Source organism: Bos mutus, chromosome 12 (genome assembly GCF_027580195.1).
Source record: "Bos mutus isolate GX-2022 chromosome 12, NWIPB_WYAK_1.1, whole genome shotgun sequence".
Classification (NCBI taxonomy): domain Eukaryota; kingdom Metazoa; phylum Chordata; class Mammalia; order Artiodactyla; family Bovidae; genus Bos; species Bos mutus.
The window spans coordinates 70763942-70788622 of NC_091628.1; the positions used below are offsets into that span (position 1 = coordinate 70763942).

Below are 24681 nucleotides of genomic sequence, written 5' to 3' on the forward strand. Positions count from 1 at the left end.
AGCCCCAGGGGGCCTCACGTACACCTGTGTGTGCCAGTCCCTGGCTCTGGGCCCCTCCGCACCCCTCTGCGCTCCTGTGTCCCCCCCATGGGACCGCGGGTGCAGTCGAGGGTGCCCCACTCTAGGGAGGGCGGTCAAACCCTGTCCCCCATGTTTCCTCTCTGTCAGCTTCCTGCTCCTCTCCATCCCAGAGGAGACTTCCTCGGAGAGGCCGGGTGGACCGGCTCTCCTGGGGCGCAGGCCTGGCTCGGGTCTACCTTGACACCAGCCTCGTCTCCCTCCAGAGGGAGACGCTCAGACCCGGACGCAGTCCTCCCAGGCCCAGAGTCAGCCCTGTGAGGCCCAGACCATGCTCCCCACAGCGCGGCCCGAGCCCCCACTGACGCTCCGGTTCCTGCAGGGATGGCTTGGCCTGCAGGTGGTGAGGGCCCTCCCTTCCCAGGGGCTAGCCCCCTGCCCGCTAACCTGTGGGCTCGGCCCCAACAGGGGGAGACGCAAGTGTGACGGGAGCCAGGTGTCCCCGAGCCGTCTCGGGACTCTGAACTCCACTGTCCGAGAAACCCGGGTTCACTCTGCCCAGAGGCCCTGCCCCCACCATGCCAGCCTGGCCTCCACCGCCCTCTCTGTGGGGCCTCCCTTTGTGGAGGTCAAGGCGGGACACTTGGGAACAAACCCTCTGGTTTGACCATTTCTGGGAAGCCTGGTCCCACTGATTTTTCCAAACTTGCAATATCTCCTGTTTACAAAACTGTCTGGTGACCCCTGGGGACTCTTGGGATGGAACTTTGGAACTTTGCTTCGTTGGGTTACGCAAAAGGCAAATGGCTCGGGAAACACAACAGGCCCCGCCGAGGTGACCGTGTCTCTGAGAAGCATGTCTGACTTTCCTGACTGTTTGGGTTGAGGGCCTGGAGCTGGTGCAGGTGGGCGGGCTTGGCCTGGGGACGTGACCATTAGAGGAAGGGCCCCCCTCTCGCAGCCCCCCGGCATGCGCCCTGCGTGAAGGGGCCCTGAGGGGCAGCAGGGACTCATCAGAGCCGGGTTAGTGCTCTGGATGCTGCCTGGACCCGGGACTTCAGAGCCCCAGCTGGGGACAGTCACCCCGGGGGCGTGTACGGGACTTCAGAGTCTGTGGGGCCTGGCTCAGGGGACGTGATGCTGAAGCCGGTAAAGAACAGGCCGATAGGTCGATGGCAAAGCATCCTTGCAACGGGAGGCCCTCTGGGCCCCTCTTCCCAGGGTGCCTGCCTTTCCTGGGAGGGCCCGTGAAGGGAGACCCCGCCTGACCCAGCCCCCAGCCCAGCTTCCAGATCCTCTGCAGAGTCCTGAGTGGCCTGGATGGCAGCTTGGGGCCTCTGAGAACAGAGAGATGCACTGGAGACAGGACAGGCTTTGAGGCTCCTTCCCGGAGCTGGGCCGTCCTTCCCGAATCCCGGGGGCACTCCCAGCGGGGGACGGGAGGCAGCCCGGGGCTGGTCCCTGGAGTCTCATTTCCGCTTCCGTGGGGCAAGAACAGGCCCAGACTAAGGAGAGGACACAACTGTAATCAGGCAGGGAGGGAGCCCGCTCAGAGCGGAAGGGGGGGCGGGACCGTCCAGGTGGCGGGGGCTTCACTGTGGCTGCGGCTGCCCGCGGCCCCCGCCCTGGCCTTCATGATCTTGTCGATCCACTTGAGGAAGTTGGAGACCTTGGTGTAGACGCCGAACTTGCCCTTGCGCGCGCACCCTTCTCCCCAGCTGACGATGCCCGTGACGAAGTAGGTGTCCTTGAAGCGGGTGACATGGGGGCCGCCGCTGTCGCCCTGGCAGGCGTCCTCGGGCTGGGTGTCGTAGCCGGCGCAGAACATGTTGGGCGTGATGGTGAAGCTGCTGGACAGCTTACAGGTGCTGCGGTCCACGTAGGGCACCTCCAGCATCTTGAGCGTGGACGACAGGCGGCCCTTCTCATGCGTGCGCCCGAAGCCGCTGACGATGCCCGTCTTCTGGGTCATCAGCGTGGCCTCCGCCCAGTCCTTCTCGGGCAGGCAGGCGGGCGCCACGTTCCGGCGGAACCGGATGGGCGTCTTGAGCCTCAGCACCGCGATGTCGAAGTCGTAGGTCTCCTTGACAAAGCGGCTGTGCTTCACAGTCATCTCCACCTCGTGTGCCATCTCGTTGCCCTCCTCCTGCTCTGTGTTCCGGTCGCCTGAGGACAGGACAGGGCCATCAGCTCGGGGCCAGCACGTCGCTGACACCTTAAAGTAGTCGTGATAGTTTCTGCTTAAAGACTGGCACGCGGTCACTAGACAATGTGAAATATAGGCGAGAAGCACGAGGCGGGGAGACAGCCTTCTGCTTCCCAGCCGGTGTCAGCGGTCACTGACCCCTTGTCCACTCGTGGGTGGGACCAGCCACCTGGTCTGAACTGCCAGACCCCTCCAGGCCACAGGGCCAGGTGGGCACGGGTCAGAACCCATGTGTGCTGTTCTCAGACTCAGAATGAAGAAAATAACTGAAAATCTCTCCTGAGTACTGCAAAAACTGATTACATGTGGAGCTGACAGTATCTAACATTACCGAAATGAGGTTCGCCTGTAAACTTGTGAAATGTGTAATGAAAAGGCAATGTAACTAGCAAGTTAGGAATCGCGGATGTGGCTTTCACCGGGTGCTCACGGAGCAGCTGAGACCTGGTGGAGAAGGGGGGTGATCGGAATTAACCCCCAGACGGGATATGCAGGCCGCTGGGGGCGCTGGTAGGCTTCCTGCAGGAGGGGGCCCCTCTTCCCCCTTCTCCCCCGGCCCAGGGTCTCAGGGCTTTAACTCCCCGTGTTTCCAGCGTCTGTCGGTCCCAGTGTCTGACCAGGAGGAGGGCGCTGGGGGCGTGGGCGGCACTCACCGACCCTCACCGTGAACCTCTTGGCCTGGTGCAGGCAGTGGGCAGCCGTGAGGACGTAGAACTCGTTCAGGATGGTGCCCCCGCAGAATCCCTCGTTCTCCTCGTTGACCAGCAGAGCCTGGGGAGGGGCAGGTGCTGGGGAGCGTTACCCTTAACTGGCCTCCTCCACGCCCCCGCCGGCAGTGGGCCTCCCTGCAGAAGGGCTCGTGGGGTTTTCAGGCTAGAACGAGGCCCTGGGCAGTGCCCCAGTGCCCACCCCCACGGGCTGTCCTGCCCAGCCCTGCTGGTTCTCGGAGCCAGCCCACCGTGGACCCCACGGTCCTGCCAAGTGCCCAGTGCTGTGGGCTCCAGACTCGCCCGCCAGGCCCTCCTGGTCTTTATTCTCCCCGCCCTTCCTGGGTGGCAACATTACACTCTGGAGAAGATGCCCTGGTGCCTTCAGACTGATACTCAAAATGCCCAGAGCCGCCGTGACCCGCAGCACGCTCTCTGGGGATGGTGGTTGGTGTGGCATGTCCCTCCACGGGCTCGTGACACGTCAGACGTACGCAGACCCAGCGCGTAGCTGTGGGCCAGTGGACGTCATCACTGAGGACTGTCGCAGCTCTGGGAACGTCACTTGTAGGAGAAGCGATCTTGGCTCTGGACACTAAAACCCCGAGGTCCAAGCAAGGGATCCGGGTAGATAGAGGCCCCAGTGAAACCCACTCAAGTGAACAGCAAGTCGTCTTCAGTGTGTGTGTCCGGCGTGGTATTTGGGACACGTGCTGCTAACTGTTGCTCATTGTTCACCTGAAAGTCATATGTGAGGGAAGCCTGTGCTTCACTCGCTAAGTCTGGCGACTTTAGTCCAAAGTAACAACCAAAGAGTGGCTTTTTACCTTGGAAACAAATGGATATACGTTTCGCTAAGGCACCATCTGCCTCTTCAGGACTTAGGTGTTTGGGTAAAAGAATCTTTCAAATTAGAAGTGAAACAAGGAGAGAGACTCTTTTTGCCTCCTGTCAAACCCAAGAGCACACACCAGCCTTGGGGGACCGCCCTGTGCCCACAGACCCCACGCTATGGCCCAGACTGGAGCCCCTCCTCTGCCTGGTGGGGGGCGTGGTGACCGAGAGGCCCGAGGCCCAGCCTTTGCAGCCCAGGCTCCTCGGGGCCCGATCGCCCACAGCAGGCCCTCAGCCACCTGCAGTGCCCAGCAGACGCCTCCCCCGCCCCAGCCACCTGGCCTCCAAGCCCCGCAGTTACCTGCCAGGGGCACTCGCCCTCCGCGCAGTCCCTGCCGCCCACTATCCGGACCACCTGGCTGCCGTCCTCCCCGGCGCTGGGCTCGGTCCTGTTGAGGCCCAGCAGGTCCAAGGAGCTCTCTGTGGGGCTCAGGTCTGCAGGGTCGTAGTGCTCCAGCTCGCTGGCGTCAAGCGCGTCCTCGTTGGTGTGGATGGCCCACCGCCGGCTGCGTCCCTGCGTGAACTTCCCACAGGGGAAGCGCTCTGAAAGAAGCGCACGAGCTCAGCCAGGCGAGGAGGACACAGTCCACTCCAGGGGAGGAGCGGGCAGAGGAGCGTGCCTGGGGACAAGGCAGGGCCCACAAGGAGTCTTTGTGGAGTGGGGTGCCCTGTGTCCTGCTGGGTGGGGGTGGGTCACGGGTGGGAGCCCTGACCTCTGGCTGGTCAGTGCTGAGGGGTCTCAGGGCCTCTGCAATCTGCTGGGATGCGTGCAAAAGTCAGGGGGCTGTGGATGAACAGAGGACCATGGGGCAGTGGGTGACATGGCTGGTGTTAATACATCGAGACCATGATGGCAGAGCAGGGGAACTGGGGGGCACAGTGCCCCCAACCCTGTCAACTCTGCCATGTGTGTTAAACATAAGGAGATCCAACCCGTCCAACCTAAAGGAGATCAGTCCTGAATAATCACTGGAAGGACTGATGCTGCAGCTGAAACTCCAATACTTTGGCCACCTGATGTGAAGAACTGACTTATTGGAAAAGACACTGATGCTGGGAAAGATTGAAGGCGGGAGGAGAAGCAGATGACAGAGGATGAGATGGCGTGCTGCAGTCCATGGGGTCACAGAGTCAGACACAACTGAGCGACTTCACTTTTTTTTTTTAACCAACAGAAATGTCATCTCACTGTCCTCCGCCTGCTGAGAGGCTCGGTGGGCACAGTTGCCTCTGCCCTGAAGTTGCCCACCACCCCAGCCTGCGGCTGGACTCTGCATTCCTAACCACCCCCGCTGGTCAGGACTACGGGGCCAGTGGGAAGCCTGCTGGAGGCTGGGCTGACCGGGGCCATGGCCTCTCAGGTGCTCTGGCCCAACCCCACCCCACATGAGGGGAGTCCCGGTCAGACAGGACCTCCCCCGGGGTGTGAGACGGTGGGGAGCAGCTCGCCCACCCCCAGGACCCGGGCCCTCACTCAGCCCCGCCTGAGCTCCTGGGCCAGATGCGTGGTGTCCGGCTTTATCAAGGGAAAAGCCATTTCCGTCTGACCCACTGCAGCCAAATCAGTTCTGGATGGCCCCGGGTTCTCCCCTGGCCCTTGCACCCCATCCGAGGCTCCTTGGCCGGCCCACAGGTCTGGTGCTGGTAACTCTAGCCTCCCAAGCACGTGCCCTTCCCAGGGTTCCGGGCACCATGACAGCAGCTCCACAGTTTGCTAGGGGCCGGACTGTGTGCAGCCTCACACACCACTGTCTCCAGAACATGCTCCCCACCTGGAGGCTTGGCCCTTACCACCCCCACACACACCTGTGCACCCCCCTCCCTGCACCCCCTCTCTGCACCTGTGCACCCACTCCCCACACCCCACTCCCCACGCCCCCAATCCCTGCACCCCCAGTCCACTCCTGAGTACCCCCTCCCCACACCTGTGTGCCCCTCTCCCCGCACCCCCACTCCCTCCCTCCCCACACCCCACTTCCTGCGCCCCCACTCCCCCTTCACACCCGTGTGCCCCCTTCCCACACCCCACTCCCCGTACCCCCACTCCCCGCCTCCCTGCACCCCACCCCCCTTCCCTGCACCCCCAGTCCACACCTGAGTACCCCCCACTCCCCACACCTATGCACCCCCCTCCCCGCACACCCCCTCCACACATGTGCGCCCCCTCCTCACACCCCACTCCCTGCACCCTGACTCCCCCCTCCCTGCACCCTAGTCCACACCTGAGTACCCCCCACTCCCCACACCTGTGCGCCCCGCTCCCCACTCCCCACACCCCACTCCCTGCACCCCACTCCCCGCACCCCACTCCCCCCCACACCCCTCCACACCTGTGCGCCTCCTCACACCCCACTCCCCGCACCCCACTCCCCTCCCCACACCCCTCCACCCCGAGTACCCCCCACTCCCCACACCTGTGCGCCCCCTCCCCGCACCCCCCACCCACCTGTGGACACGCAGGACTTGCTGTCGTCGCCCAGCACGTAGCCGTGCGCGCAGGAGCACCGCACCTCGCTGCGCTCCTCCCTGCAGAACTGGTCGCAGCCCCCATTGTCCAGGCTGCAGATCTCACGTGTGGCTGTGGGGAGGCGCGCAGCTGAGGGTGCTGCCCGGCCAATGGGCTGGGGGCCCCGAGGCCAGGCCAGCACCCTGGGCAGGCCCTGTCCCTCGCTCCGCTTCCCGCTTCCCGTGGGGTGGGGGGCCTGGCTTCCTGAGGCCCCGGGGAGCTGCCGAGAAGGCCTGGGGGCAGAGGGTCTCAGGTTCAGCCCTCAGAAGTGCGGCAGGCTCTGGCCAGGGAGGCGGGACTCCAGCGGAGCTGGAGGGGCCGGGGGTCCCCTCTGAGGCCTCTCTCCCCCGCGGCATAAAGGCCCTGGGGTCCGGCCTCCACGTGGTGGGAGGAGGTGCGGCAGCCGGCTCCTGGACTCAAGCCGGCTTCAGCAGGCTGTCCATCGTGACTGAGTGACCCGGGTGGGTTACCTAGACCCGCAGTCTGTTTACCTGCTGGTGAAGGGGTGGAGGCCACACGCCTCCCAGGAGAGCGCCCAGGTCTCGAGAGGCGCTGGGCACAAGGCACCTCACAGCCGGGCGGAGGGGCATCACCCGGCCTCCAGTGTGCTGGGCATCAGACTCCTGACACCCATCAGCCCTGCCGCCCTGGCACCTGGCTTTACACTTCACCCTGGGCTTTGATGAGAAGCTGCTCACAGGGCAAACGTTACAGAAACTTCAGAAAACATGCCCGCCAGCCCCTGGGTCAGCCAAACGGTTTGGGGCGTGGGGCAGGGGGGCCCCCTGGACAGCAGAGGGGCAGAGGCACGACTGATATTACCGCTGGGGAAGTCCTAAAGTGTCCAGTCTGAGAGCGTGCTCTCAGAATTATATGTTCAGAAACGAAAAGCAGATGTTCAAAGCTTTCTCCTTAGGGAAAACTGGTCTACTACTCACCTAATTTTTGTTAAAAAGTAATCTCTGTATTAGGAAAACTCAGCGATTTTTCTATGTAGTATTACTTGTGTCAGATTTGGACAATCCCGGGCACTCAGCACTGACATCACTCGAATTTCCAGAATCACAAGAAGCAGGAGAGATGCCAGTTCCCACATTAAGGGGCCCGCCCTGCACGAATGTTCACTCCGCGGCTTCTCAGAGGAGCAGGGACCCGCCTGGGGTCCCCTGTCCCCCACCCAGGGGCCGTGACGCGCTTCCTGCTGCTGTAGGCAGAACCTGCAGAGCCAGGCTGAGCCACGGTGGCCGCCGGGGCCTCCCGGGCCTCCCGGGACCTCTGGCCCCCGCTCTCCACCCCACCAGGCAGCTCTGACCGGAAGGCACAGCAAGAGGAACTCACAGAACTCGCAGTTTTTGCCTTCAAACCCTTCCGCACAGGTGCAGGTGTAGTCTCCGATGCCGTCTTTACAGTGGCCCTGATTCAGGCACGGGTGGCCTTCACACTGGTCTCCATCTGCAAAGCAAGCACTTGGAGACTGGCGCTCGCAGCCAACGCCCGCGTCAGGGAAGCGAGCGCGCTGTGCTGGTCTTGGCACACGTTTTCAGGCAACTCGAGTGAACCTGGGGCTCTTCCTGTTTTCCTGCAAACAAGTTGTCCTGTCTGGACTTTGTTACCCAGCCCTCTTTGCAGCCACACGTGCGTGGGGCATTTATCTAGCTAGATTTATCTAGCTAGACTGAGTGTTCCAATTCCTGCTGGGACATTTGACAGTGCTTTTCCAAGCAGTGACAGCATTTTTACATCAGGGAGAGGAGCCCTGGGCTGGGGAGTGGGTGCCACAAAAGGAGGCTGGAGGCTAGGTGATCACGGACACTTGTTCTGGACTGAGCCTCAACAGGCAGGGTGTCTGGTTGCGCGAGCCAATCGTCTGGGTGTGAAAGGAGAAGAGAGAGCCCTGCCCAGCGCTAACACGGCTCTGCATTTCTCGGCACATGTGCACACTGTAATCCAGGGATAGGTCCAGTTGTCACTGTGAGAAATCTGAACACGGTCACCAGAATGAAAACGTTGTTATAACTCATACCACTTCAGATGCTACAAGCATTACATCAAGATGGTTACCTTATGAGAGGACCCAATATTTCAGATTCTCTTCTTTTGTTTCTACCTAATATACTTGGGTTTTGAAAAATTGCCATGGAATTTGGTATCCTCAGATGGGAATGAACTGATTTAAATGTATATAATTAACAAAACTAGAATTAAATAAAGTTACCGTAAAAACTATTTGACAATAACTATTCCGGAAGCACTCAGAAGGGAAAAGTCTCAGACGAGTAAAATTTACACCTGAAAGGAAAGGAAACTCAGGAACCATCTTCAAAATTTGAATACAGTCTCTCCCATCTAACTACCCTGATGAGTCCTTCTCAATTAGGATTAAAATAGAAAAGTTCTCACCTTTGTATTTACTCCAGAATTCATCCTAAAAGCGAAAAAAGATTTTAAAGTGCATTAGGGAAAACAGGCATTTCATACCAGTAGCAGCCATAATCTGATAACTCAAGTGAATAGCCTATTTCCCAAACAGAGACCATTTTTGGGACAAACTGTTCTAGAACTATTCAATCTTAAAGGGATTTTTTTTTCCAGATCTCCTGTATTTATAAAGCTGTGGCTTCGAACACTTTTTTTTTAAATACATGTTGGTGTAATACATTATCCTATCCTAGCATCCATCTTCTTGCTTGCTAACAGTTGAAGCCCCAGCGGCTGGAAAACACTTTGTAACACTAACTTACTTTCCTAGCTTTCATTGTAGCAAAATCACTACGTCTGTGACCACAATCAAGGTTTTCGCATTATTTGTTTCAACTGTAATTGGAAATTGCTTTTCTTGAACGTAGACGTTTCTATATGTTTTGCTTGTTTGTTTTCCACTAATTTCCGTTTGGAGAAACTTTGCTGAAACAAGAGCAATTGAAGTAAAATCTCTAAAGCAAGGACTTAGGCTCAGAAGCAGATCAGAAACTTTATGCATCACATTCAAACTCTGTAACAAATTCACAAGGACAAGTGCCTGCTACGCTAAGGGCTCCTTCAAGTCGCAGCGCGTATCGGTAGCTTGTTCTGGAACGCCGAGTCACACCGAGTGTCTTCTGCACTCATCTGCCGTCCACATGCCCTCTTCAGTGAGATGTCTGCTCAAATCTTTCGCTCACTGTATTTTATTGGACTGTTTATTTTCTTCTCTTGTGTTGTGGGAGTTCTTTATAAAGTCTGAGTGCAAATCTTTTGGCAGATATGAGACTTGCAAATATTTTCTTAGTCAGCAGCCCGTATCTTCACTCTGTTAACAGTGCTTTCACAGAGCAGAAGCTTCAAATTGAGAGTAAGTCCAATTACCCGTATTTCCTTTCATGGATTACGCTTTTGGTGTCACATCTAAAAATTTTTGCCTAACTTTGTGTCATGAAAATTTTCTCCTAAAAGTTTCCTGTTTTATCCTTAGAGCTATGTGATGCATTTGAGTTAACTTTGTGTAGTTGTGAGAAAAAGCTGACCTTTTTTTTCTTTTTGCATATAGATGTACAATTACTCCAATACCATTTTTGAAAAAGAATTCTTTTTCCCCTGAAATGCTTACGCACCTTGTCAAAGATCAATTGGCCATATTTGCGTGGGTCTATTTGTGGGCTTTCTATTCTGTTCTATTGATCTGTATTTATTCCTTTACCAGTACCACACTTCAGTATCTCTGTGAGTAATGTAACGTTATAATACGTCTTTAAATCAGGTAGTGTGATTCCTCTAACTTTATCTTCTTTCTCAAAACTGTTTCAGGTATTCTAATTCCTTTGCTTTCCCATATTTCAAATTTTAGAATCAGCTTGTCTCAATCTGATGAAAGTTTGATTTGCATTGCATTAAATCTATATATCAAATTGGGAGGAATCAATCTCTTAATATGTTGTCTTTCAAACCATGAGCAGTCTATGTCTACTTATTTAGATTCTCTTTCTTTCAACAGCATTTTGTAGATTTCGGCATATAGATCGTGTGTGTTTACCAGATTTACACATGGGTATTTTTCTTTGGGCCAATACTAAGTAGCATTAATTCTTTTTAATCTTTAGTTTCTAACTGTGCACTACTTGGGGAAGGAAATAGAAACCCACCCACTCCAGTAATCTTGCCTGGAAAGTTCTTTGGACAGAGGAGCCTGGCCGGCTGCAAGGAATCGGACGTGACTGAGCACACACACATGTATGTTACTACTACACAGAAATATGATTAATATTTGTGTGCTGACCTTGTATTCTGTGACCTTGCTAGACACATACATTTTAGGAGTTTTTTTTAGATTCCATGGGATTTTCTATGTAGATTATCATGTCACTGACCAATAGGGATAGTTTTATTTCTTCTTCTTAACTTACTGTTAAACCTTCCGCATGGCTAGGGCTTCCAGTGCAGTGATGGATTAGGAGTATTGGGAGTGGACATCCTTGCCTTCTTCCAGTATCAGGGAAAGCACTCAGCTTTTGGTGTGGTTAATAGTCTTCATCTTGTTGAAAAAGGTCCTTTTCAGTTGTGATTTGGTTAAAGTCTTTGCAGTTACGAATGGCTGTTGCATCCTCAGTGGTGCTTCTCTGTATCAGGTGACAGGACGAGGTGGGCTCTCCAGGTGGATTAACCGAGCGAGTGCGGGAAAGCTGCTCAGTCACGTCCAACTCTGTGATCCCAAGGACTGCACGGTCCATGGAATTCTCCAGGCCAGGATACTAGGGTGGGGAGCCGTTCCCTTCTCCAGCGGATCTTCCCAACCAAGGAATCTTACTGGGGTCACCTGCATTGTAGGCAGATTCTTTGCCAGCTGAGCCACCAGGGAAGCCCCAGAATACCGGAGTGTGTAGCCTATCCTTTCTCCAGCAGATCTTCCCAACCCAGGAATTGAACCCAGGTCTCCTGCATTGCAGAAAGATTCTTTTTTTTTTTTTTAAATATTTTTTTAACAGCAGGTGGGACAAGGCAGCGTGCCCATCCTGTTCTGCAGGGTTGGGAACAAGATTTAAGAGGAGAGGCCCATTCCAGGGCCTGCTCCCTTACCTTATCCACTAGGATGAAAAGCAGGCAGGCAGATTCTTCACCATCTGAGCCACCGGGGACGTCCATACGACTGATTTTAAATGTTGAGCCAGACTTGTGTGCCCTGGATAAACCCGCTCGGTCATCGTCTATCCTTAGAAATCTGTATCTGTATTTATTCTGTATGCATATCTGTATCTACTTTATTCAACTTGCTAATAATTTGTTGAGAATTTTTATGAGAGGCTCATGTGAAGTGCTGTTTTATAGTTTTCTTCCTTTCTTTCTCCCTCCCTCCTTCTTCTGTCTTTGTGGGGTTTGGTATCAGAGTAAAGCTGATTGAAAACTAACTTACAAGTGTTTCCTTTTCTTTTCTAGAAACGAATACACAGAATTGGTGTTATTTCTTCTTTAAATGTTGGTGAAACACCAGTGACCCCATCTGGGCCCTGACATTTCCTGTTCAAAGGCTTTTACCTAAGAAGTGGAATCTGCAGATACCTCCGTCATATTATGTGCTTTGGTAATTCAAGGTTTTGAGGAATTGGTCCATTTCCTCCAAATTGTCCAAATGCCATCCAAATTTGTGCATAGAATTTTTCATAGTATTCACCTATTATTCTTTTACCATATACAAGGCCTGTAGTAATGTCCCCTCTTTCATTCTTGATATAATTTGTGTTCTTTTTTATCAATCTTGTTAAATCTTACCCGTTTTATTTATCTTCTCTGTTATTTTGCATGTCTTTAATTTTGCTGATTTCTCCTCTTTGGGGTTTGCCTTTTTGTGTGTGTGTCTTAAGGTGGAAGCCTCAAGTGTCACTGTGAGAACTTCTTTCCCAGTAAGCACAGTGATTCTATAAACTTCCGCGTAGGCGCTGCTTGGCGGCTTCCACAGATTCTGTTGCACACCCACTTTGTTCAGCTGAAAGTGTTTTCTAACTTCACCTGAGACTTCGCCTTGACGGTGCGGATTACTCAGGGAACTCCCTGGGGTCCGGTGGTCAGGACGAGCTCCCACTGCCGAGGGCGCAGGCTCAGTCCCTGGTTGGGGAACCAAGGTGCCCGGGGCAGTGGGGCGTGGCCAAAGCAGACTAAGAGTCCAACACTGTCAAATTATAGGATGGCAGCTATAAGGAAGTAGGAAGAGCGTGTGGGGAATGATGCTGAGGAGGGCAGAGCACGCACGTCTACTGGTGTTAGTCGCCCTTGTTACTTAAAGAGATGACCTGGACCCCGAGAGTCTGGCAAACGCCTGGGTGAAGAGCACCCGGGGACCCTGTGTGCAGCCCGGCCCGGAGCCCGTTCCAAGACCCAACGCCTCGCGTCTCACCGCCCGCACCCGGGCCTCACGGCTCCTCACCGTCCGCTCTGCGTCCTCGAAGACCTCGCGGGCCTCCTCTAGTGAGCAGGCCTCCTCCAGGCACTCTCGCTCCAGGTTTCCCTGCTTCACCTCCTCCAAGAATGAGTTGGCCCTGCGGGCTCTCTGCAGGACACGGTGGGCCTGGTCCCGGGGCAGGAACACTGGGGCGGGAGGACAAGGCTGTCACGGGCTCGCCACGTGGCCACGCACTGCCTCCCGTGAGCGGCGGGTCAGACGGTGCCCGGAGCCGCTCCCGCCGGGGCCCGCCTGCCCGCGCAGAGCTCCGCACCTCCTGGAACTCTGCCCTGCTGGAGGTCTTGGGGCCTGCCCCTCCTGGGCCACTCCTCCGCTCTGCCCTGGGCTCAGCCGTGCCCTCTGCCCCCTCCCCCAGGCCTGAGCTCTGTGCTAGATGGGGAGTTGTGACTTGGTTTTACACCATCTACAGTTGAAAGCGTGACTTGTTTCAAGCGCCAGGACACACAAACCCACGAGTAAAACAAGTTTCAGGAAATGGTGCTTACTATTATTTTCTACAAAATAGTACCTGTTACAAAATTTCCTGCTTGAGTCTGTCCCGTTTCATTAAAAAATGGCTAACTTGATTTCGTGACTCACAAAGGAGTCGTGACCTGCCTGTGACAGCGTCTGGGGTCTGGGGGTCCCTGGTCCTCCCCGCGTGTCTGTGCTCAGCCGTCCCCACGCTCCCGCCCCGTCTGCCCCCTCTCCACGGGAGGCCCTTGGCTCCTTCCTCTGGCACTCTGCCTGGGCTCTCTACCTCTGTTCTGCTGAAGAATTTAGTTTCTCACTAAGACAGATGACTCAGGGTCATATATTTGATATGTTTCTAGTCCCAGCTGATATTTCCAGTCCCAGCTCACGTCCTGAGCTCTGTGTTTGCAACTCTCCCCGCAGTGACTGTTCCCCCTAGTCTGTCTCAGAGCCCCAAGCTCCGCGTGTCAGAAACTGAAACGCAGGACTGCAGAGTCAGCCGTCTCCGGCGGCAAATACATCTTGGTCACCGACTACCGGGTACTGGCGAGCGGGGGTTACAACCCCTCTCTCTTAGGGTTATTTTAGAGAGTGTATGGAACTCCTAAGTGTTTGGTTGTCCTACCTCCAACTACTTTCTCTTCCAACCCGCGCCACCCTTCTTTTAATGACAGCTGGTTCTCCTACTGGGGCCAGGCTCAGCCTTGTCCTCTGTGGGCCCCTCCCCACACTCCAGACCTCTCCACCAGCAAGTGGTTGCTTGGAGATACAGCACCCCCCTTCCCCTGCATGGCCACCCTCCTGTGCCACTTGCCTCTTTCTCTCTCTTCCCTGTTTCCCAGCCTCCTGGGCTCCTGGACTTCTGCCTCACCCAGCAGGCAAGCACGCAGGCAGGTCTGGGGCTGCTTCTGCGCTCTCTGCTCTCTGGCCTCCAGGACGGGCCTGGGTCCTGGGAGGCCCAGAACCCGCCCTGTGCAGTCTCAGGTCGGGCAGCCCCTCTCCGGGCAGAGCCAGCCTGAGGGGCTGGCACTGGCCCTCGTCTCTTCCCTGCCTTGGAAGCCCCTCTCTGCCTGTGACCCCTCTGCTCCCCTGGACAGAGGGTCTCCTCCCTGCCTCTGCCTGTGACCCCTCTGCTCCCCCAGACGAGGGGCTCCTCCCTACCTCTGCCTGTGACCCCTCTGCTCCCCCAGATGAGGGCCCTCCCCCCTCTGCCTGTGATCCCCCATATGAGGGGCTCCTCCCTGCCTCTGCCTGTGACCCCTCTGCTCTCCCAGATGAGGGGCTCCTCCCTACCTCTGCCTGTGATTCCCCTCTGCTCCCCCATATGAGGGGCTCCTCCCTGCCTCTGCCTGTGACCCCTCTGCTCCCCCAGATGAGGGGCTCCTCCCTACCTCTGCCTATGATCCTCCTCTGCTCCCCCATATGAGGGGCTTCTCCCTGCCTCTGCCTGTGACCCCCTCTGCTCCCCGAGACGAGGGGCTCCTCCCTGCCTCTGCCTGCTGCTGCCCCTCCCGGGGCTCCTGTCCTCCCCCCTCTGCCCCTGTTTCTCTCTGTCTCTCCCCGTCTCTTTCTGTCCACATTTCCCTCTGCTCTGATCCTCTGACCGACTTCCCACCCACGGGGAGACACACCTGGCCCTGAGCTCCCCAGGCTGAAACCACAGCCAGCATCTCAGGCCGAGCTTACACAGGGGCTGTGCACCCACTCTCCACTCAGGAAGTTCAAGGGCATCGCCAGGATCCTCCCCTCCCCTCCCCCGGGGCCACCTGCAGTCCGCAGGGTGAGGGCCACTTACCGCTCCCCGCCGGCCGCAGGAGGCCGCCCAGGGCGGTGCTGAGCAGGACGAGATGCAGCAGGCCCGCCATGGTGGGGCCCTTCCGAGGACAGCCGTGAGTCCCTGCCGCAACAGGCCTCCAGGGCAAGGTCCGCTCGCCCAGGCTGGAGGGCGGCTGGCGCCCAGCCTGCTTATCACAGCCGCCGGTTGGAGCCCAGGCCTGTGGGGGCGGGGGGCGGCTCTGGGGGCCTGGCCGCCCTGCCCCTGCAGCCCCAGGGAGGTCCCGGCCGAGCTTACTCTCATCCTGAGCCGTGTCCAGGGGCCTGGCGTGTGCGCAGAGCACTTTGTTCTGAGAACAGGAGCGTCGTTGTGTGGTTCCCAGACGTCCACATCCAGCTCTGTTCTCATCTTTACGACCATGATAAAAGTCATGTCTCATTTCCCCATCTGTTTTTCTAGGACAGAAAACTGAGCTTTAGAGACAGGCGGGGTGCCGTCCACGGCCATGGGTGTGGGCGTGGGGTTAGGACCCAGGGCTTTCTACCAGGCTGGGTGGGAGGTGAGGGCACCACGCTGGGCTGGGGGCTGCTCTCCCAGCCAGGAAGCGCCCCTCTGGGGAGCAGCAGGGGTGGGACGCGACCGCTGCGGCTGAGCGGGGCTCTGCAGGGAGACGTCTGCGAGCTGCCAACGGGCGGTCCTGGGAAGCAAGGGGGTCACGCTCTGTTGTTGGCCGAGCATGCCTGCCCAGCCCCACGTGGGACGCCTGCGCACCAGGCCTGTGTCCAGCGTGGAGAGAGGCTCCGCTCACAGCAGGTGCGGGGCAAGCGCCAGCGCGCTGAACGGACTGTGATGTCCCCAGACACTCCCGCTGGGCACCCAGGCAGGGCTGGTCTTTGGCAGAGAGGTCGCTGTGGTAAAGTGAGGTCTCCTCTGTTCTCTGCGTCGCCCCTGCCCCGTGCCTGCACCCAGCAGTCTGGGCGGGCGATGCTCCCCAACATTGCTGGGTGTGGTGAGGCCCATCCAGGACCCAGTCAGTCCCTTCAGCCCCCTCCCCTCCTCTTCCAGGAAGAGGAGCCCAGCCAGCTTTCGATTCAGGAAGAAACAGCAGGCTTTGGGCTTGAGGTCTCTGGGGGCCTGGGACATCTTGGCTAGAGTCTCCCGAGTGTCTGTAGCCTAAGCTGTGAGCTGGGGTTGCGTGAATGCTGGACAACCCGCTTCACGGTCCACAGCCGGGTGACCCATCGTCCCCACACCTCATCCCGCCTGCTCCGGTTTCATGGAAGCAGGACCCCATTTACAGATGAAATGGGGGGCAGAGAGGGTTAGTGGTGAGGCTGCGGGCACCAGCCAAGCTGGAGCCAGAGTGGCCCCAGGGGGCCCAGCCCAGGGTCGGGGTGCTTGACGTGTGTGCCCAGTGAGAACCCCAAAGACTACCGCCTGCCTGGGGCAGCGGAGGCCAGGCGGTGAGCACACGAGTCTGCAAGTCGGACGACTTCTTCTCCCGGGGGCCTCTGACCCAGCAACTCAGCACTGCTGTTTTGGGCAGCCTGAGCGATGGGTATGTCCAGGTGCATGGCCAGGCTCTCCCAGCCCTGCTCAGGACACGAGGCATGGCTGGACCGTCCGGCAGGGCATGGCCCCAAAACCCTAAGTGTGGGGTACTGGGCTGGACAGATGAGACCCGAGGGTGCGGGCACCCACCAGGCCAGGCTTGGGTGGGGTCTGGAGCTCCCCGACCTGGTTCCTCTTTCCTCCACCCCTGCAGCCTGTGTGACTGTCACCTGAGAGACTCCATAAAAAGTAGGTTGAGGGCCCCGCCCACCCTGCCGAGCTGGGGGGACCTGGGAGCCTGCGTTCTGCGGAGGGCCCTGCCGGTCCTCAGGCTTGTGTGGTCTCCTGGGGCCTCAGCTGGGAGAGACACGCAGCCCCCAAACCCAGGAGAGCGTCTGCATTGGAAATGGCTTCACGTGAGAGTTCACTTCAGCAAAGCTGGTGACTGTGGAGGAGCCCGGCTCAAGGACCAGCGTGAGGGTCTCTGAGAGACGACTCTGGACCGTGCAGGGAGAGCAGGAGGGGGCGGGCCTGCCTGTGGGCAGGGGGCAGGGGAGGGGCAGGCATGCAGCATGCGAGGCTGCTTGTGCCGCACATTCAGAGGGACGTGGAAGGCCGATCACCATGGGGAGTGGGGGGTGCTCACATTTACCCAGAATGAAGACACAACGCTAGGGTGAGTGACAAGCCAGACTGGAAGTGGCGCAGGTCACAGCGAGGACGGCACCGGCCCTGTGCTGCCCACGTGTGTGGCCTCCGGTTCGGTCCAGGCACTTCCAATGCCTCCTGCGCCTCCAGGGCCCCTTTGCCACCCTCCTCGTCTGTCTCTGACTCTGGGTCTTTCTCTCTCCCGCCCTCCATCTCTCCCTCCCTCTCTGTGTCTCTCCATCTCCCAGTCTCCATTTCTGTTTCCCTCCCCCCGCTTCCCTGCCCCGGAACCACAGGAGAATCTCCGCCTTTGGCGCCTGGGCGCCAGGCACGCTCAGCGGCTTTATTTGCAGGGCAGGGGCTAGGGCAGCAGCGGGACCTGGAAGAAGCCCTGCCTGGACGGCGGGTGGCCCATCAGCTGCCGCAGCCAGGCCGTGTAGCGGGAGACCCGTGTGTAGATCCCAAAGTGGCCGGCTGCCGCGCAGCCCTCGCCCCAGCTGACGACGCCGGTCAGGAACCAGGTGCCCCGGAAGCGTGTGGCGTGCGGGCCCCCGCTGTCCCCCTTGCAGGCATCCTTGCTGCCGTCGCTATAGCCAGCGCAGAACATGTTGTCCGTGACCACAGGCCCGCCAGGCCTCTGGCGCGACTGCTGCAGGCAGTCCTGGGTTAGCAGCCGGGGCACCAGCACCACCATGAGCTTGCGGGCGGTGACCCCGCGCTCCAGGAGCTGGCCCCAGCCGCTGACGGCTGAGAAGCGCACGAAGGCCAGCGTCTGGTCCGCGAAGTCCGGGTCGGGCAGACAGAGGGGTGCCACGTGGTCACCCAGGGCCACGGGCTGAGCCAGCTGCAGCAGGGCCACGTCGTGGTCCGTCTTGCCCGGCACGTACTGCTTGGGGACAATGATCTGCGCCACCCGCCGCTCCTGCTCTGGGCCCTCCACGCGGCTGAGGTCGTGCTCGCCTGCAGAGTACCAGGACCATCTGCTGTTGCCCCCCTCGCCACACGGACCACAGGCTCCTTTCCTGGGAGCGAGGGGCACACGTTCCGCCCCCCAGGGTGGGTGGGCATCCTCCCGGGGCTGCCGGCAGGAGAGTTGGGGCGAATCCAGACTCAGAGTTGCTGGAGGTGTGAGTGGGGTTTGGGTGGGCAGCATGGTGCATGAGGAGGGGTGCCTCAGTTCCCCTGCCCCCTGGGGCCCCAGTCATCCGGTAAGCCCGCCGGGCAGAGCACCTGGGGAGGGCACCCCTGTGGGGCTCCTGGTGGGAGCGGAATCACCCGGGGCTGCGTGTGGGCAGGAGAGGCTGCGGGGGGTGGGCACAGGGGCCCTGGGGTGTGGGGCCTGCTCACACGCTGCCTGCATGCGTCTCTCTCTGGGAAAGTCGCCGCTGCTCGTGGGAGCAGTGGTTGGAAGCCCGGAATCTTGGCCCCGAGACTCTCCTCTGAGGGCCTGCTCTGCGGGGTCGGGGGGCGCCCGCACCACCTACCCAGCACAGCCGTCAGGTTCCCCCTGCTCCGGAGCCTTTCGAAGCAGTGGGCGGCGGAGACCACCCAGGCCGGGCCGACCAGGGTGCCCCCGCACAGCAGCGCCCCGTTCAGCTTCAGCATGGCCTGGTGGGCGTGGCACACAGCGGGGATGACGTCATGGTCACGGCCACCTGGGGCTCCCCTCCCTGCACCCGTGTAGGGGCTGCCGGAGGCTCTGCGTCCGTCCAGGTAAGGGGACAGGGAGCGAGTGGGCCCCGGCCAGAGCGTGGAAATGCCGGGCTGGGGTCCTCTGCTCTGGCAGAGCGTCAGCCAGGCCCAACCCAGCGGTCCTGGAGGTTCACCTGCTGGGCGACCCTGCCCTCCCTCCCTCAGGCCTGCAGCCTCACCTGCCAGGGGCATTCCCCTTTGGGGCAGACGTGGCCCCCCACAATTCGCCCTTGGGGCTTGCTGCCATTTCTTTTTTCCAGAACAGGTATTTTCCCGCACGGATACTCCACTGTGTGGGACAGAAGTCAGCAGGACGTGGGTGAGGTGGAGGCTGTGCGGCTGCACCAGTGAGTGCCCCGTGTTGGCGGCTGCGCCCGCTCTTGGCCGGGGTTTCGGGGGCCCTGGGGGAGCTGCTGGGGCCGGGCGGCAGGGCCCGTGGGCCTGGGTCCTGCTGGTGTATCCGGGGGTGGATACAGGCAGCCTGACGCCACCAAAGGGCCCGGGACGTGCTGCGCGGGGTGAGCAGCGTCTCAGGCAGCCTGGCCACTCTCCACCCCTGCTCTTGGTTCCCACCCGCCTCCGGGAAAGCCCCAGGCCAGAGGGGACAGCGTTTGAGGGGGCCGCTCTCTCTGGGCTCCTGGACGAGGCCGCTCGCATGATCCTCGGGAGACCAGGGCTGGCGAGGATGCCTCCTCCCTCCCCCAGAGCACCCCCTCGCCCTGGTGAGGCTCAGGGATGCTCCCCCGGGGCCCACCTTTTGGCTACAGAGGACACACAGCAGGGCGGTGGCGCTCAGCGGGAGTGGAAGCACTCGGCCCAGGTCCTCACCTGTGGGCGCGCAGGACACCCCGTCTGCCTGGAGCGCGTAGCCCTCATGGCACCAGCAGAAGCGCCCGGCCCCCAGGTCGGCCCCACAGTACTGCTCACAGCCACCATTGTCGTTGGCGCAGATCAGCTGGCTCTGCTTGTCTGCGGACACAGGGCACAGCTGACACGGCCCCTGGTCAGGGCAGGAAGCCCGGTGGCTGCCCCTCCCTGGGCCAGGGGCCAGGTCTGGGCGGAGGAAGGGGACACCCCGCAGACAATCCAGGAGGGTGAGACCGGGCCTGGGGGTCCCGGCTCAGGGGACACCCCGCAGACGACCCAGGAGGGTGAGACCGGGCCTGGGGGTCCTGGGTCTGAGCACATTGGCCACTGGGGCTGTGGGACCCCCATGCCAAGGAGCAGGGGAGCTGACAGAGATGAGTGGCTTCCCCAGCCTTGCCCCGCACCCAGAGCCCAGAAGCGGACAGGGCGTCCAGCGGGCCAGCACGCAGAACCCCGCACCCAAGACGCCCGGGTGGAAGCCTGCGAGGGTGCCGAGGCCCCTCCCGCCTGGTGAGTCGGCAGCCTCCCGGCCCCGCTCCTCACCGGTCTCACAGTTCCGGCCCTCGAAGCCGTCGGGGCAGAAGCAGATGTAGGACTGGAGCTGGTCCTCACAGGAGCCCCCGTTCTGGCAGGGGCTGGAGGCGCACTGGTCCCCGTCTGCGGGCGAGTCGCTGTTACAAGGCTGACGGGGGCTGGCGGCAAATGGGGTCGGAGTCACCTACTCACCATTGTAGGAAACCCAGAACTGCCTCTGAGGGAGCAAGAGGAAGCCGCGTGAGATGTGGGCGCCAGGGCAAGCGTTCACGTCCCTGCGGGGGAGGCGCCAGGCGGCTGGGGCTTCTGACCAGCCCTCCCTGTGGGCTCTGGAAGCCACACCGCTCTATGGAGACAGGTGGGTTCATCTAGGGAAGCGAGTTTTTTCTCTAATACCCGCCCCTCCCATTGCTAAGGCCACAGAGGTCCGAATGTCCTCTCCCAAGTCCCAACCCCAGGCTTTAGCACCAGCCCTGCCATGGAGCTGTGAACACGGACGAGACCCCACGCTCCCCGAGCCTCCGGGGCTGCTCCCGATGCTGTGCTGACCGTCCAGACACCCGCTGACCGAGGAGAATGTGGAAAAGACACGCACGAGTGCCCTGCCAGTTTCAGGGGCCTCGTCAGTAACAGTGACTCCCCAGGGATCTTTAGGCCAGTGAGAAACAACTCAGTGTTACTGTGAGAATAAAACAAGGTGAAAACGGCTGGAAGGTTCTGAAAACCACAACCCACTCCAGCACTCTTGCCTGAGAATCATGGACAGGGGAGCCTGGTGGCTACAATGCATGGGGTCACAGAGAGTCAGACATGACTGAGCAACTCAGCACAGCACAGCATGCTCCCCGAGGGCTTCGCAGGTGGCGCTAGTGGTAAAGAAGCTGCCCGCCAATGCAGGGGATGTAAGAGACGCTGGTTCAGTCCCTGGGGGATGATCCCTGGAGGAAGGCATGGCAACCCACTCCGGTGTTCTTGCCTGGAGAAACCCCATGGACAGAGGAGCCTGGCGGGCCATAGTCCATGGGGTCACAAAGGGTTGGACACGAATGAGCAACTAACACACACACAGACTCAAGGGGTGACCATCCTCAGCACGCCTGGGAAGGGTCGTGTGAGCCCTGCCTGCGAGTGCGGAGTGTGTGCTATGCCAGGTGTGTGTCCTATGCGTGTGAGACATGCATCCTGTGTGTGATGTGTGTCTGTGCCAGGCATGTGTTCTATGCGTGTGAGATGTGTGTCCTGTGTGCGTGAGACGTGTGTCCTGTGTGTGATGCATGTCCTGTGTCAGATGTGTGTTCTATGCACGTGAGACATGTGTCCTGTGTATGTGATGTGTGTCCCGTGCCAGGCACGTGTTCTATGCGTGTGAGACGTGTGTTCTATGTGTGTGATGTGTGTCCCGTGTCAGGTGTGTGTCCCGTGCATGTGAGACATGTGTCCTGTGTATGTGATGTGTGTCCCGTGCCAGGCACGTGTTCTATGCGTGTGAGATGTGTGTCCTGTGTGTGTGATTCGTGTCCCATGACAGATGTGTGTCCCACGCGTGTCAGATGTGTGTCCTGTGTGGGGTGTCCCTCGAGTGTGCGGGGAGAGAGGGTCCTGTCTCCTGGCCTCCTGATCCTCAGCCCCCTGGAAGGAGACGATTTCAGCGGGCATCTCTTTGCTTGTGGACGGGAGGGGAGGCCCGCTCTGCCTGCTCCGCCCCGCTGGGGGAGGAACAGGCTCCCTAGGTGTGCCCTCCTCACTCGAGCATCCCTGAGGCGGCCCTGGCCAGGGTCTCTGATGGCTCCGATGGGTCTCTGAGGGCTGCTGGACAGGCGGCCCTGCCCGGGGCCTGGACGGCTTACGGGGTCAGGGGGCCATCCTTGGGGGGATGGGGGCACAGGAAACTGTGCTTCTGGATGAGGAGGGTGTGTGCAGGGGGTCTCAGCATGGGGAGACCCCAGCCCCCGGCGCCCAGAGCCCACCGGCTGCCCCCAGTGCACCGGGCGAGCTCACCGTCCTCTCCTCGTTGCGGAAGATCTCGTGGGCTTCCTCGAAGGAGCAGAGCTCCTCCCTGCACTCCCGCTCCAGCGAGCCCGGCAGCAGCTCCTCCAGGAACCCGTTGGCACGCCGAGGCCGATGCAGGATGCTGAGGGCCTGCTCCTGGGGCAGGAAGACTGGGGGGCATGCTGTGAGATGCGGGGGCGCCGGCACCGTCCCCCAACCTGTAACAGCACCTCCCCACTACCCTGCCCCCCACCCCGGTGATGGGACCACAGGCCCCCTGCCCCCCACCCCGGTGATGGGACCACAGAACCCCTGTCCCCCACCCCGGTGATGGGATCACAGAACCCCTGACCCCACCCCGGTGATGGGATCACAGAACCCCTGCCACCACCCCGGTGATGGGATCACAGGCCTCCCACCCACGGGCCGCTGGTTTGTAGCAGGAGAGTTCCTCACAGCTGCCAATGGGCAACACTGCATAAGCTTCATATGCGAGGAGAGGGCGATGTGTTTGTTAAATTATAACATGTCCATGCCCTTGACCGGGTCCCTTCACTTCCAGTTTATCCTAAGGAGATGCTCTGAGCCCCACAGACACCAGGCCGCTGGGAGAGCTGAAGACACGTCACTGGCAACACTAATGACCCAGCCCAGCAATGCCAGGTGAAAAAAGACGGTTAAACAGGAAGGACCCGGGTGCCACGGCACTGGAGCAGGACGGCGGGCAGGGCCCCCGCGGCCGGCATGGGCCCCGGGGCAGACGTGGACGGGTTTCAGGGGACAGTGTCGGCGCCTGGCTTCTGCCTTGGCCACCCCTTGGGGCTGGGGAATCACGGTGGTGACCGCTCACAGAGCCGCCCGCCCGTGTTCCCACTCAGGCCTCTCCACGTCCACAGTTGGGGGTCATGTTCACCGCCGCAGTGGCCGAGCATCAAGGTGCAGCGTCTGTGCCCTGTCCCTTGGGGTGGGGGTCCACTTGCGAGGGGCTGAGAGCAGAGCGGGAGACAGGTCACCTCTGAGCCCGCGTCTGGGCCTGGGGGGTGGGTGGTGGAGGCAGGCGAGGGCTCGCTGTGGCCAGGGAGCCTGCCCCCAGACGTCTGGGAGGGGACTCCCGTGGCCTGTGCTCCAGGAGCTCCGCTCATCTTTTGAAAGGCAGGCAAGTCAGAGAGGACCCCCCAGCCAGGCTCCCAGCAGATGGGAGTGCCCACCACGCAGGCCAGCTTTCGGGGCGGCTGGCCTTCCATGGGGTTAATGGGGAACTTCCCCCACTTACCTGCCGGCAGGGACCCCCACAGGCTGAGCAGAAAGCAGAGGAGGGCCAGAGCCCAGGCCTGGGACAGCATGGCCAGATCCTAGGTTGCTCAGTCTGTTGACTTTCTGGGCCGGGGAGGGGAGGGGGGGTGGCGGAGGGCGGGCAAAGTTCTCCCAGAGCTGGAGGCCGTGGGGGAGGGGGCTGGCCTCCCGAAACCGCGCTGCAGTCCTGGCCCTGGGCCTGCGGATGAGGGCTGGCCGGGCGTCTCGGCCCCTGGCTAGTCCCTTGGGCCCTCCTGCCCCTGGGCTGCAGGTGGGGGTGACCAGCTGCCCTGGCTGCTGGGCACGGGCGGGTTTCTCAGGACCCCGGACTTTCAGGACGAAATCGGGATGCCCGGGGCCACTGGGCTGGCAGTCTCCCTGTGGGGCTCCCTCGGGTGTCCAGCCTCCTTGGGAGGCCCCCCTTTCCTATAAACGGTGGGTACCTGCCCTGTGCCTTCCTCTGTGCAGGGGTGATGGGGCCCAGCTGTCCCTGCAGGTCCCGGGCGCTCCCTCCCCAAGAGGAAGACTGATGGCCTCTGGACTCTCTGCTCGTCACTATCAGTAACTATCGGTTGCTCAGGACCCAGGTGTAGTGGAATTTGTGGAGGAGTTTGGGGGGACTCCGAGCCCCACGGGGACACGTGAGGCAGGTGTCGCCGTTCTGGGCTCAGCCCCCTGGGGGTCCTGGCTCTGTCTTCTCCAGCTTTAGAGGGGCTCACCCCTCTGAGCCTCGCTCTCCTCACGGGGCAGGGGGGCTGGCGAGGCCTGCTGAGAGCTGGGGGCGTCCTGTGTCCTGTGAAGGCTCCAGAAGGGCCCCCGCCACCCCCGCCATGAGTGGCCAGCATGCCAGCTTCCTCCTCCCTGGCCACAACCTTCTCAGGCCAAGTGCCTTGCAGTCACTGGACTCCTTGTGTGCCCTTCTAGCTGCCCACACAGCCCCGCACCCAGCGGCTCCCAGCCACAGGATCTAGCCTGTCCCAGGTCTGGGTGCCGGTGTCGGAGGGCTGTGCTCCCTCTGAGGCTCTGGGGAGGGTCCTTCTCACCTCTTCCAGCTCCCGAGGCACCAGTGGCCTTTGGGCCTGGCCACACTGAGCAGTTTCTGCCTCCGCTGCCCTGTGTGTG

General features: G+C 60.0%; 2 protein-coding genes across 2 annotated transcripts; both read right to left on the minus strand.

Moving 5' to 3' along the window:
• Positions 1-1567: 1567 nt before the first annotated feature.
• F10 (coagulation factor X) lies at positions 1568-15538 on the minus strand. Its single transcript, XM_070380862.1, has 8 exons — positions 15007-15538; positions 12723-12883; positions 8732-8756; positions 7670-7783; positions 6272-6403; positions 4127-4368; positions 2878-2995; positions 1568-2184 (listed from the first exon to the last, which is right to left on the minus strand). The coding sequence occupies exons 1-8, from the start codon at positions 15422-15424 to the stop codon at positions 1568-1570; spliced, it is 1827 nt and encodes a 608-aa protein (XP_070236963.1). The 5' UTR covers positions 15425-15538.
• Positions 15539-17545: 2007 nt separating this feature from the next.
• Positions 17546-23609, minus strand: F7 (coagulation factor VII). The gene is made up of 8 exons (XM_005902249.3): positions 23540-23609; positions 22276-22436; positions 20470-20494; positions 20287-20400; positions 19705-19845; positions 19056-19165; positions 18669-18792; positions 17546-18144 (listed from the first exon to the last, which is right to left on the minus strand). Exons 1-8 carry the CDS (start codon positions 23607-23609, stop codon positions 17546-17548), a joined length of 1344 nt encoding a protein of 447 aa, XP_005902311.2.
• Between the last annotated feature and the right edge of the window lie 1072 nt (positions 23610-24681).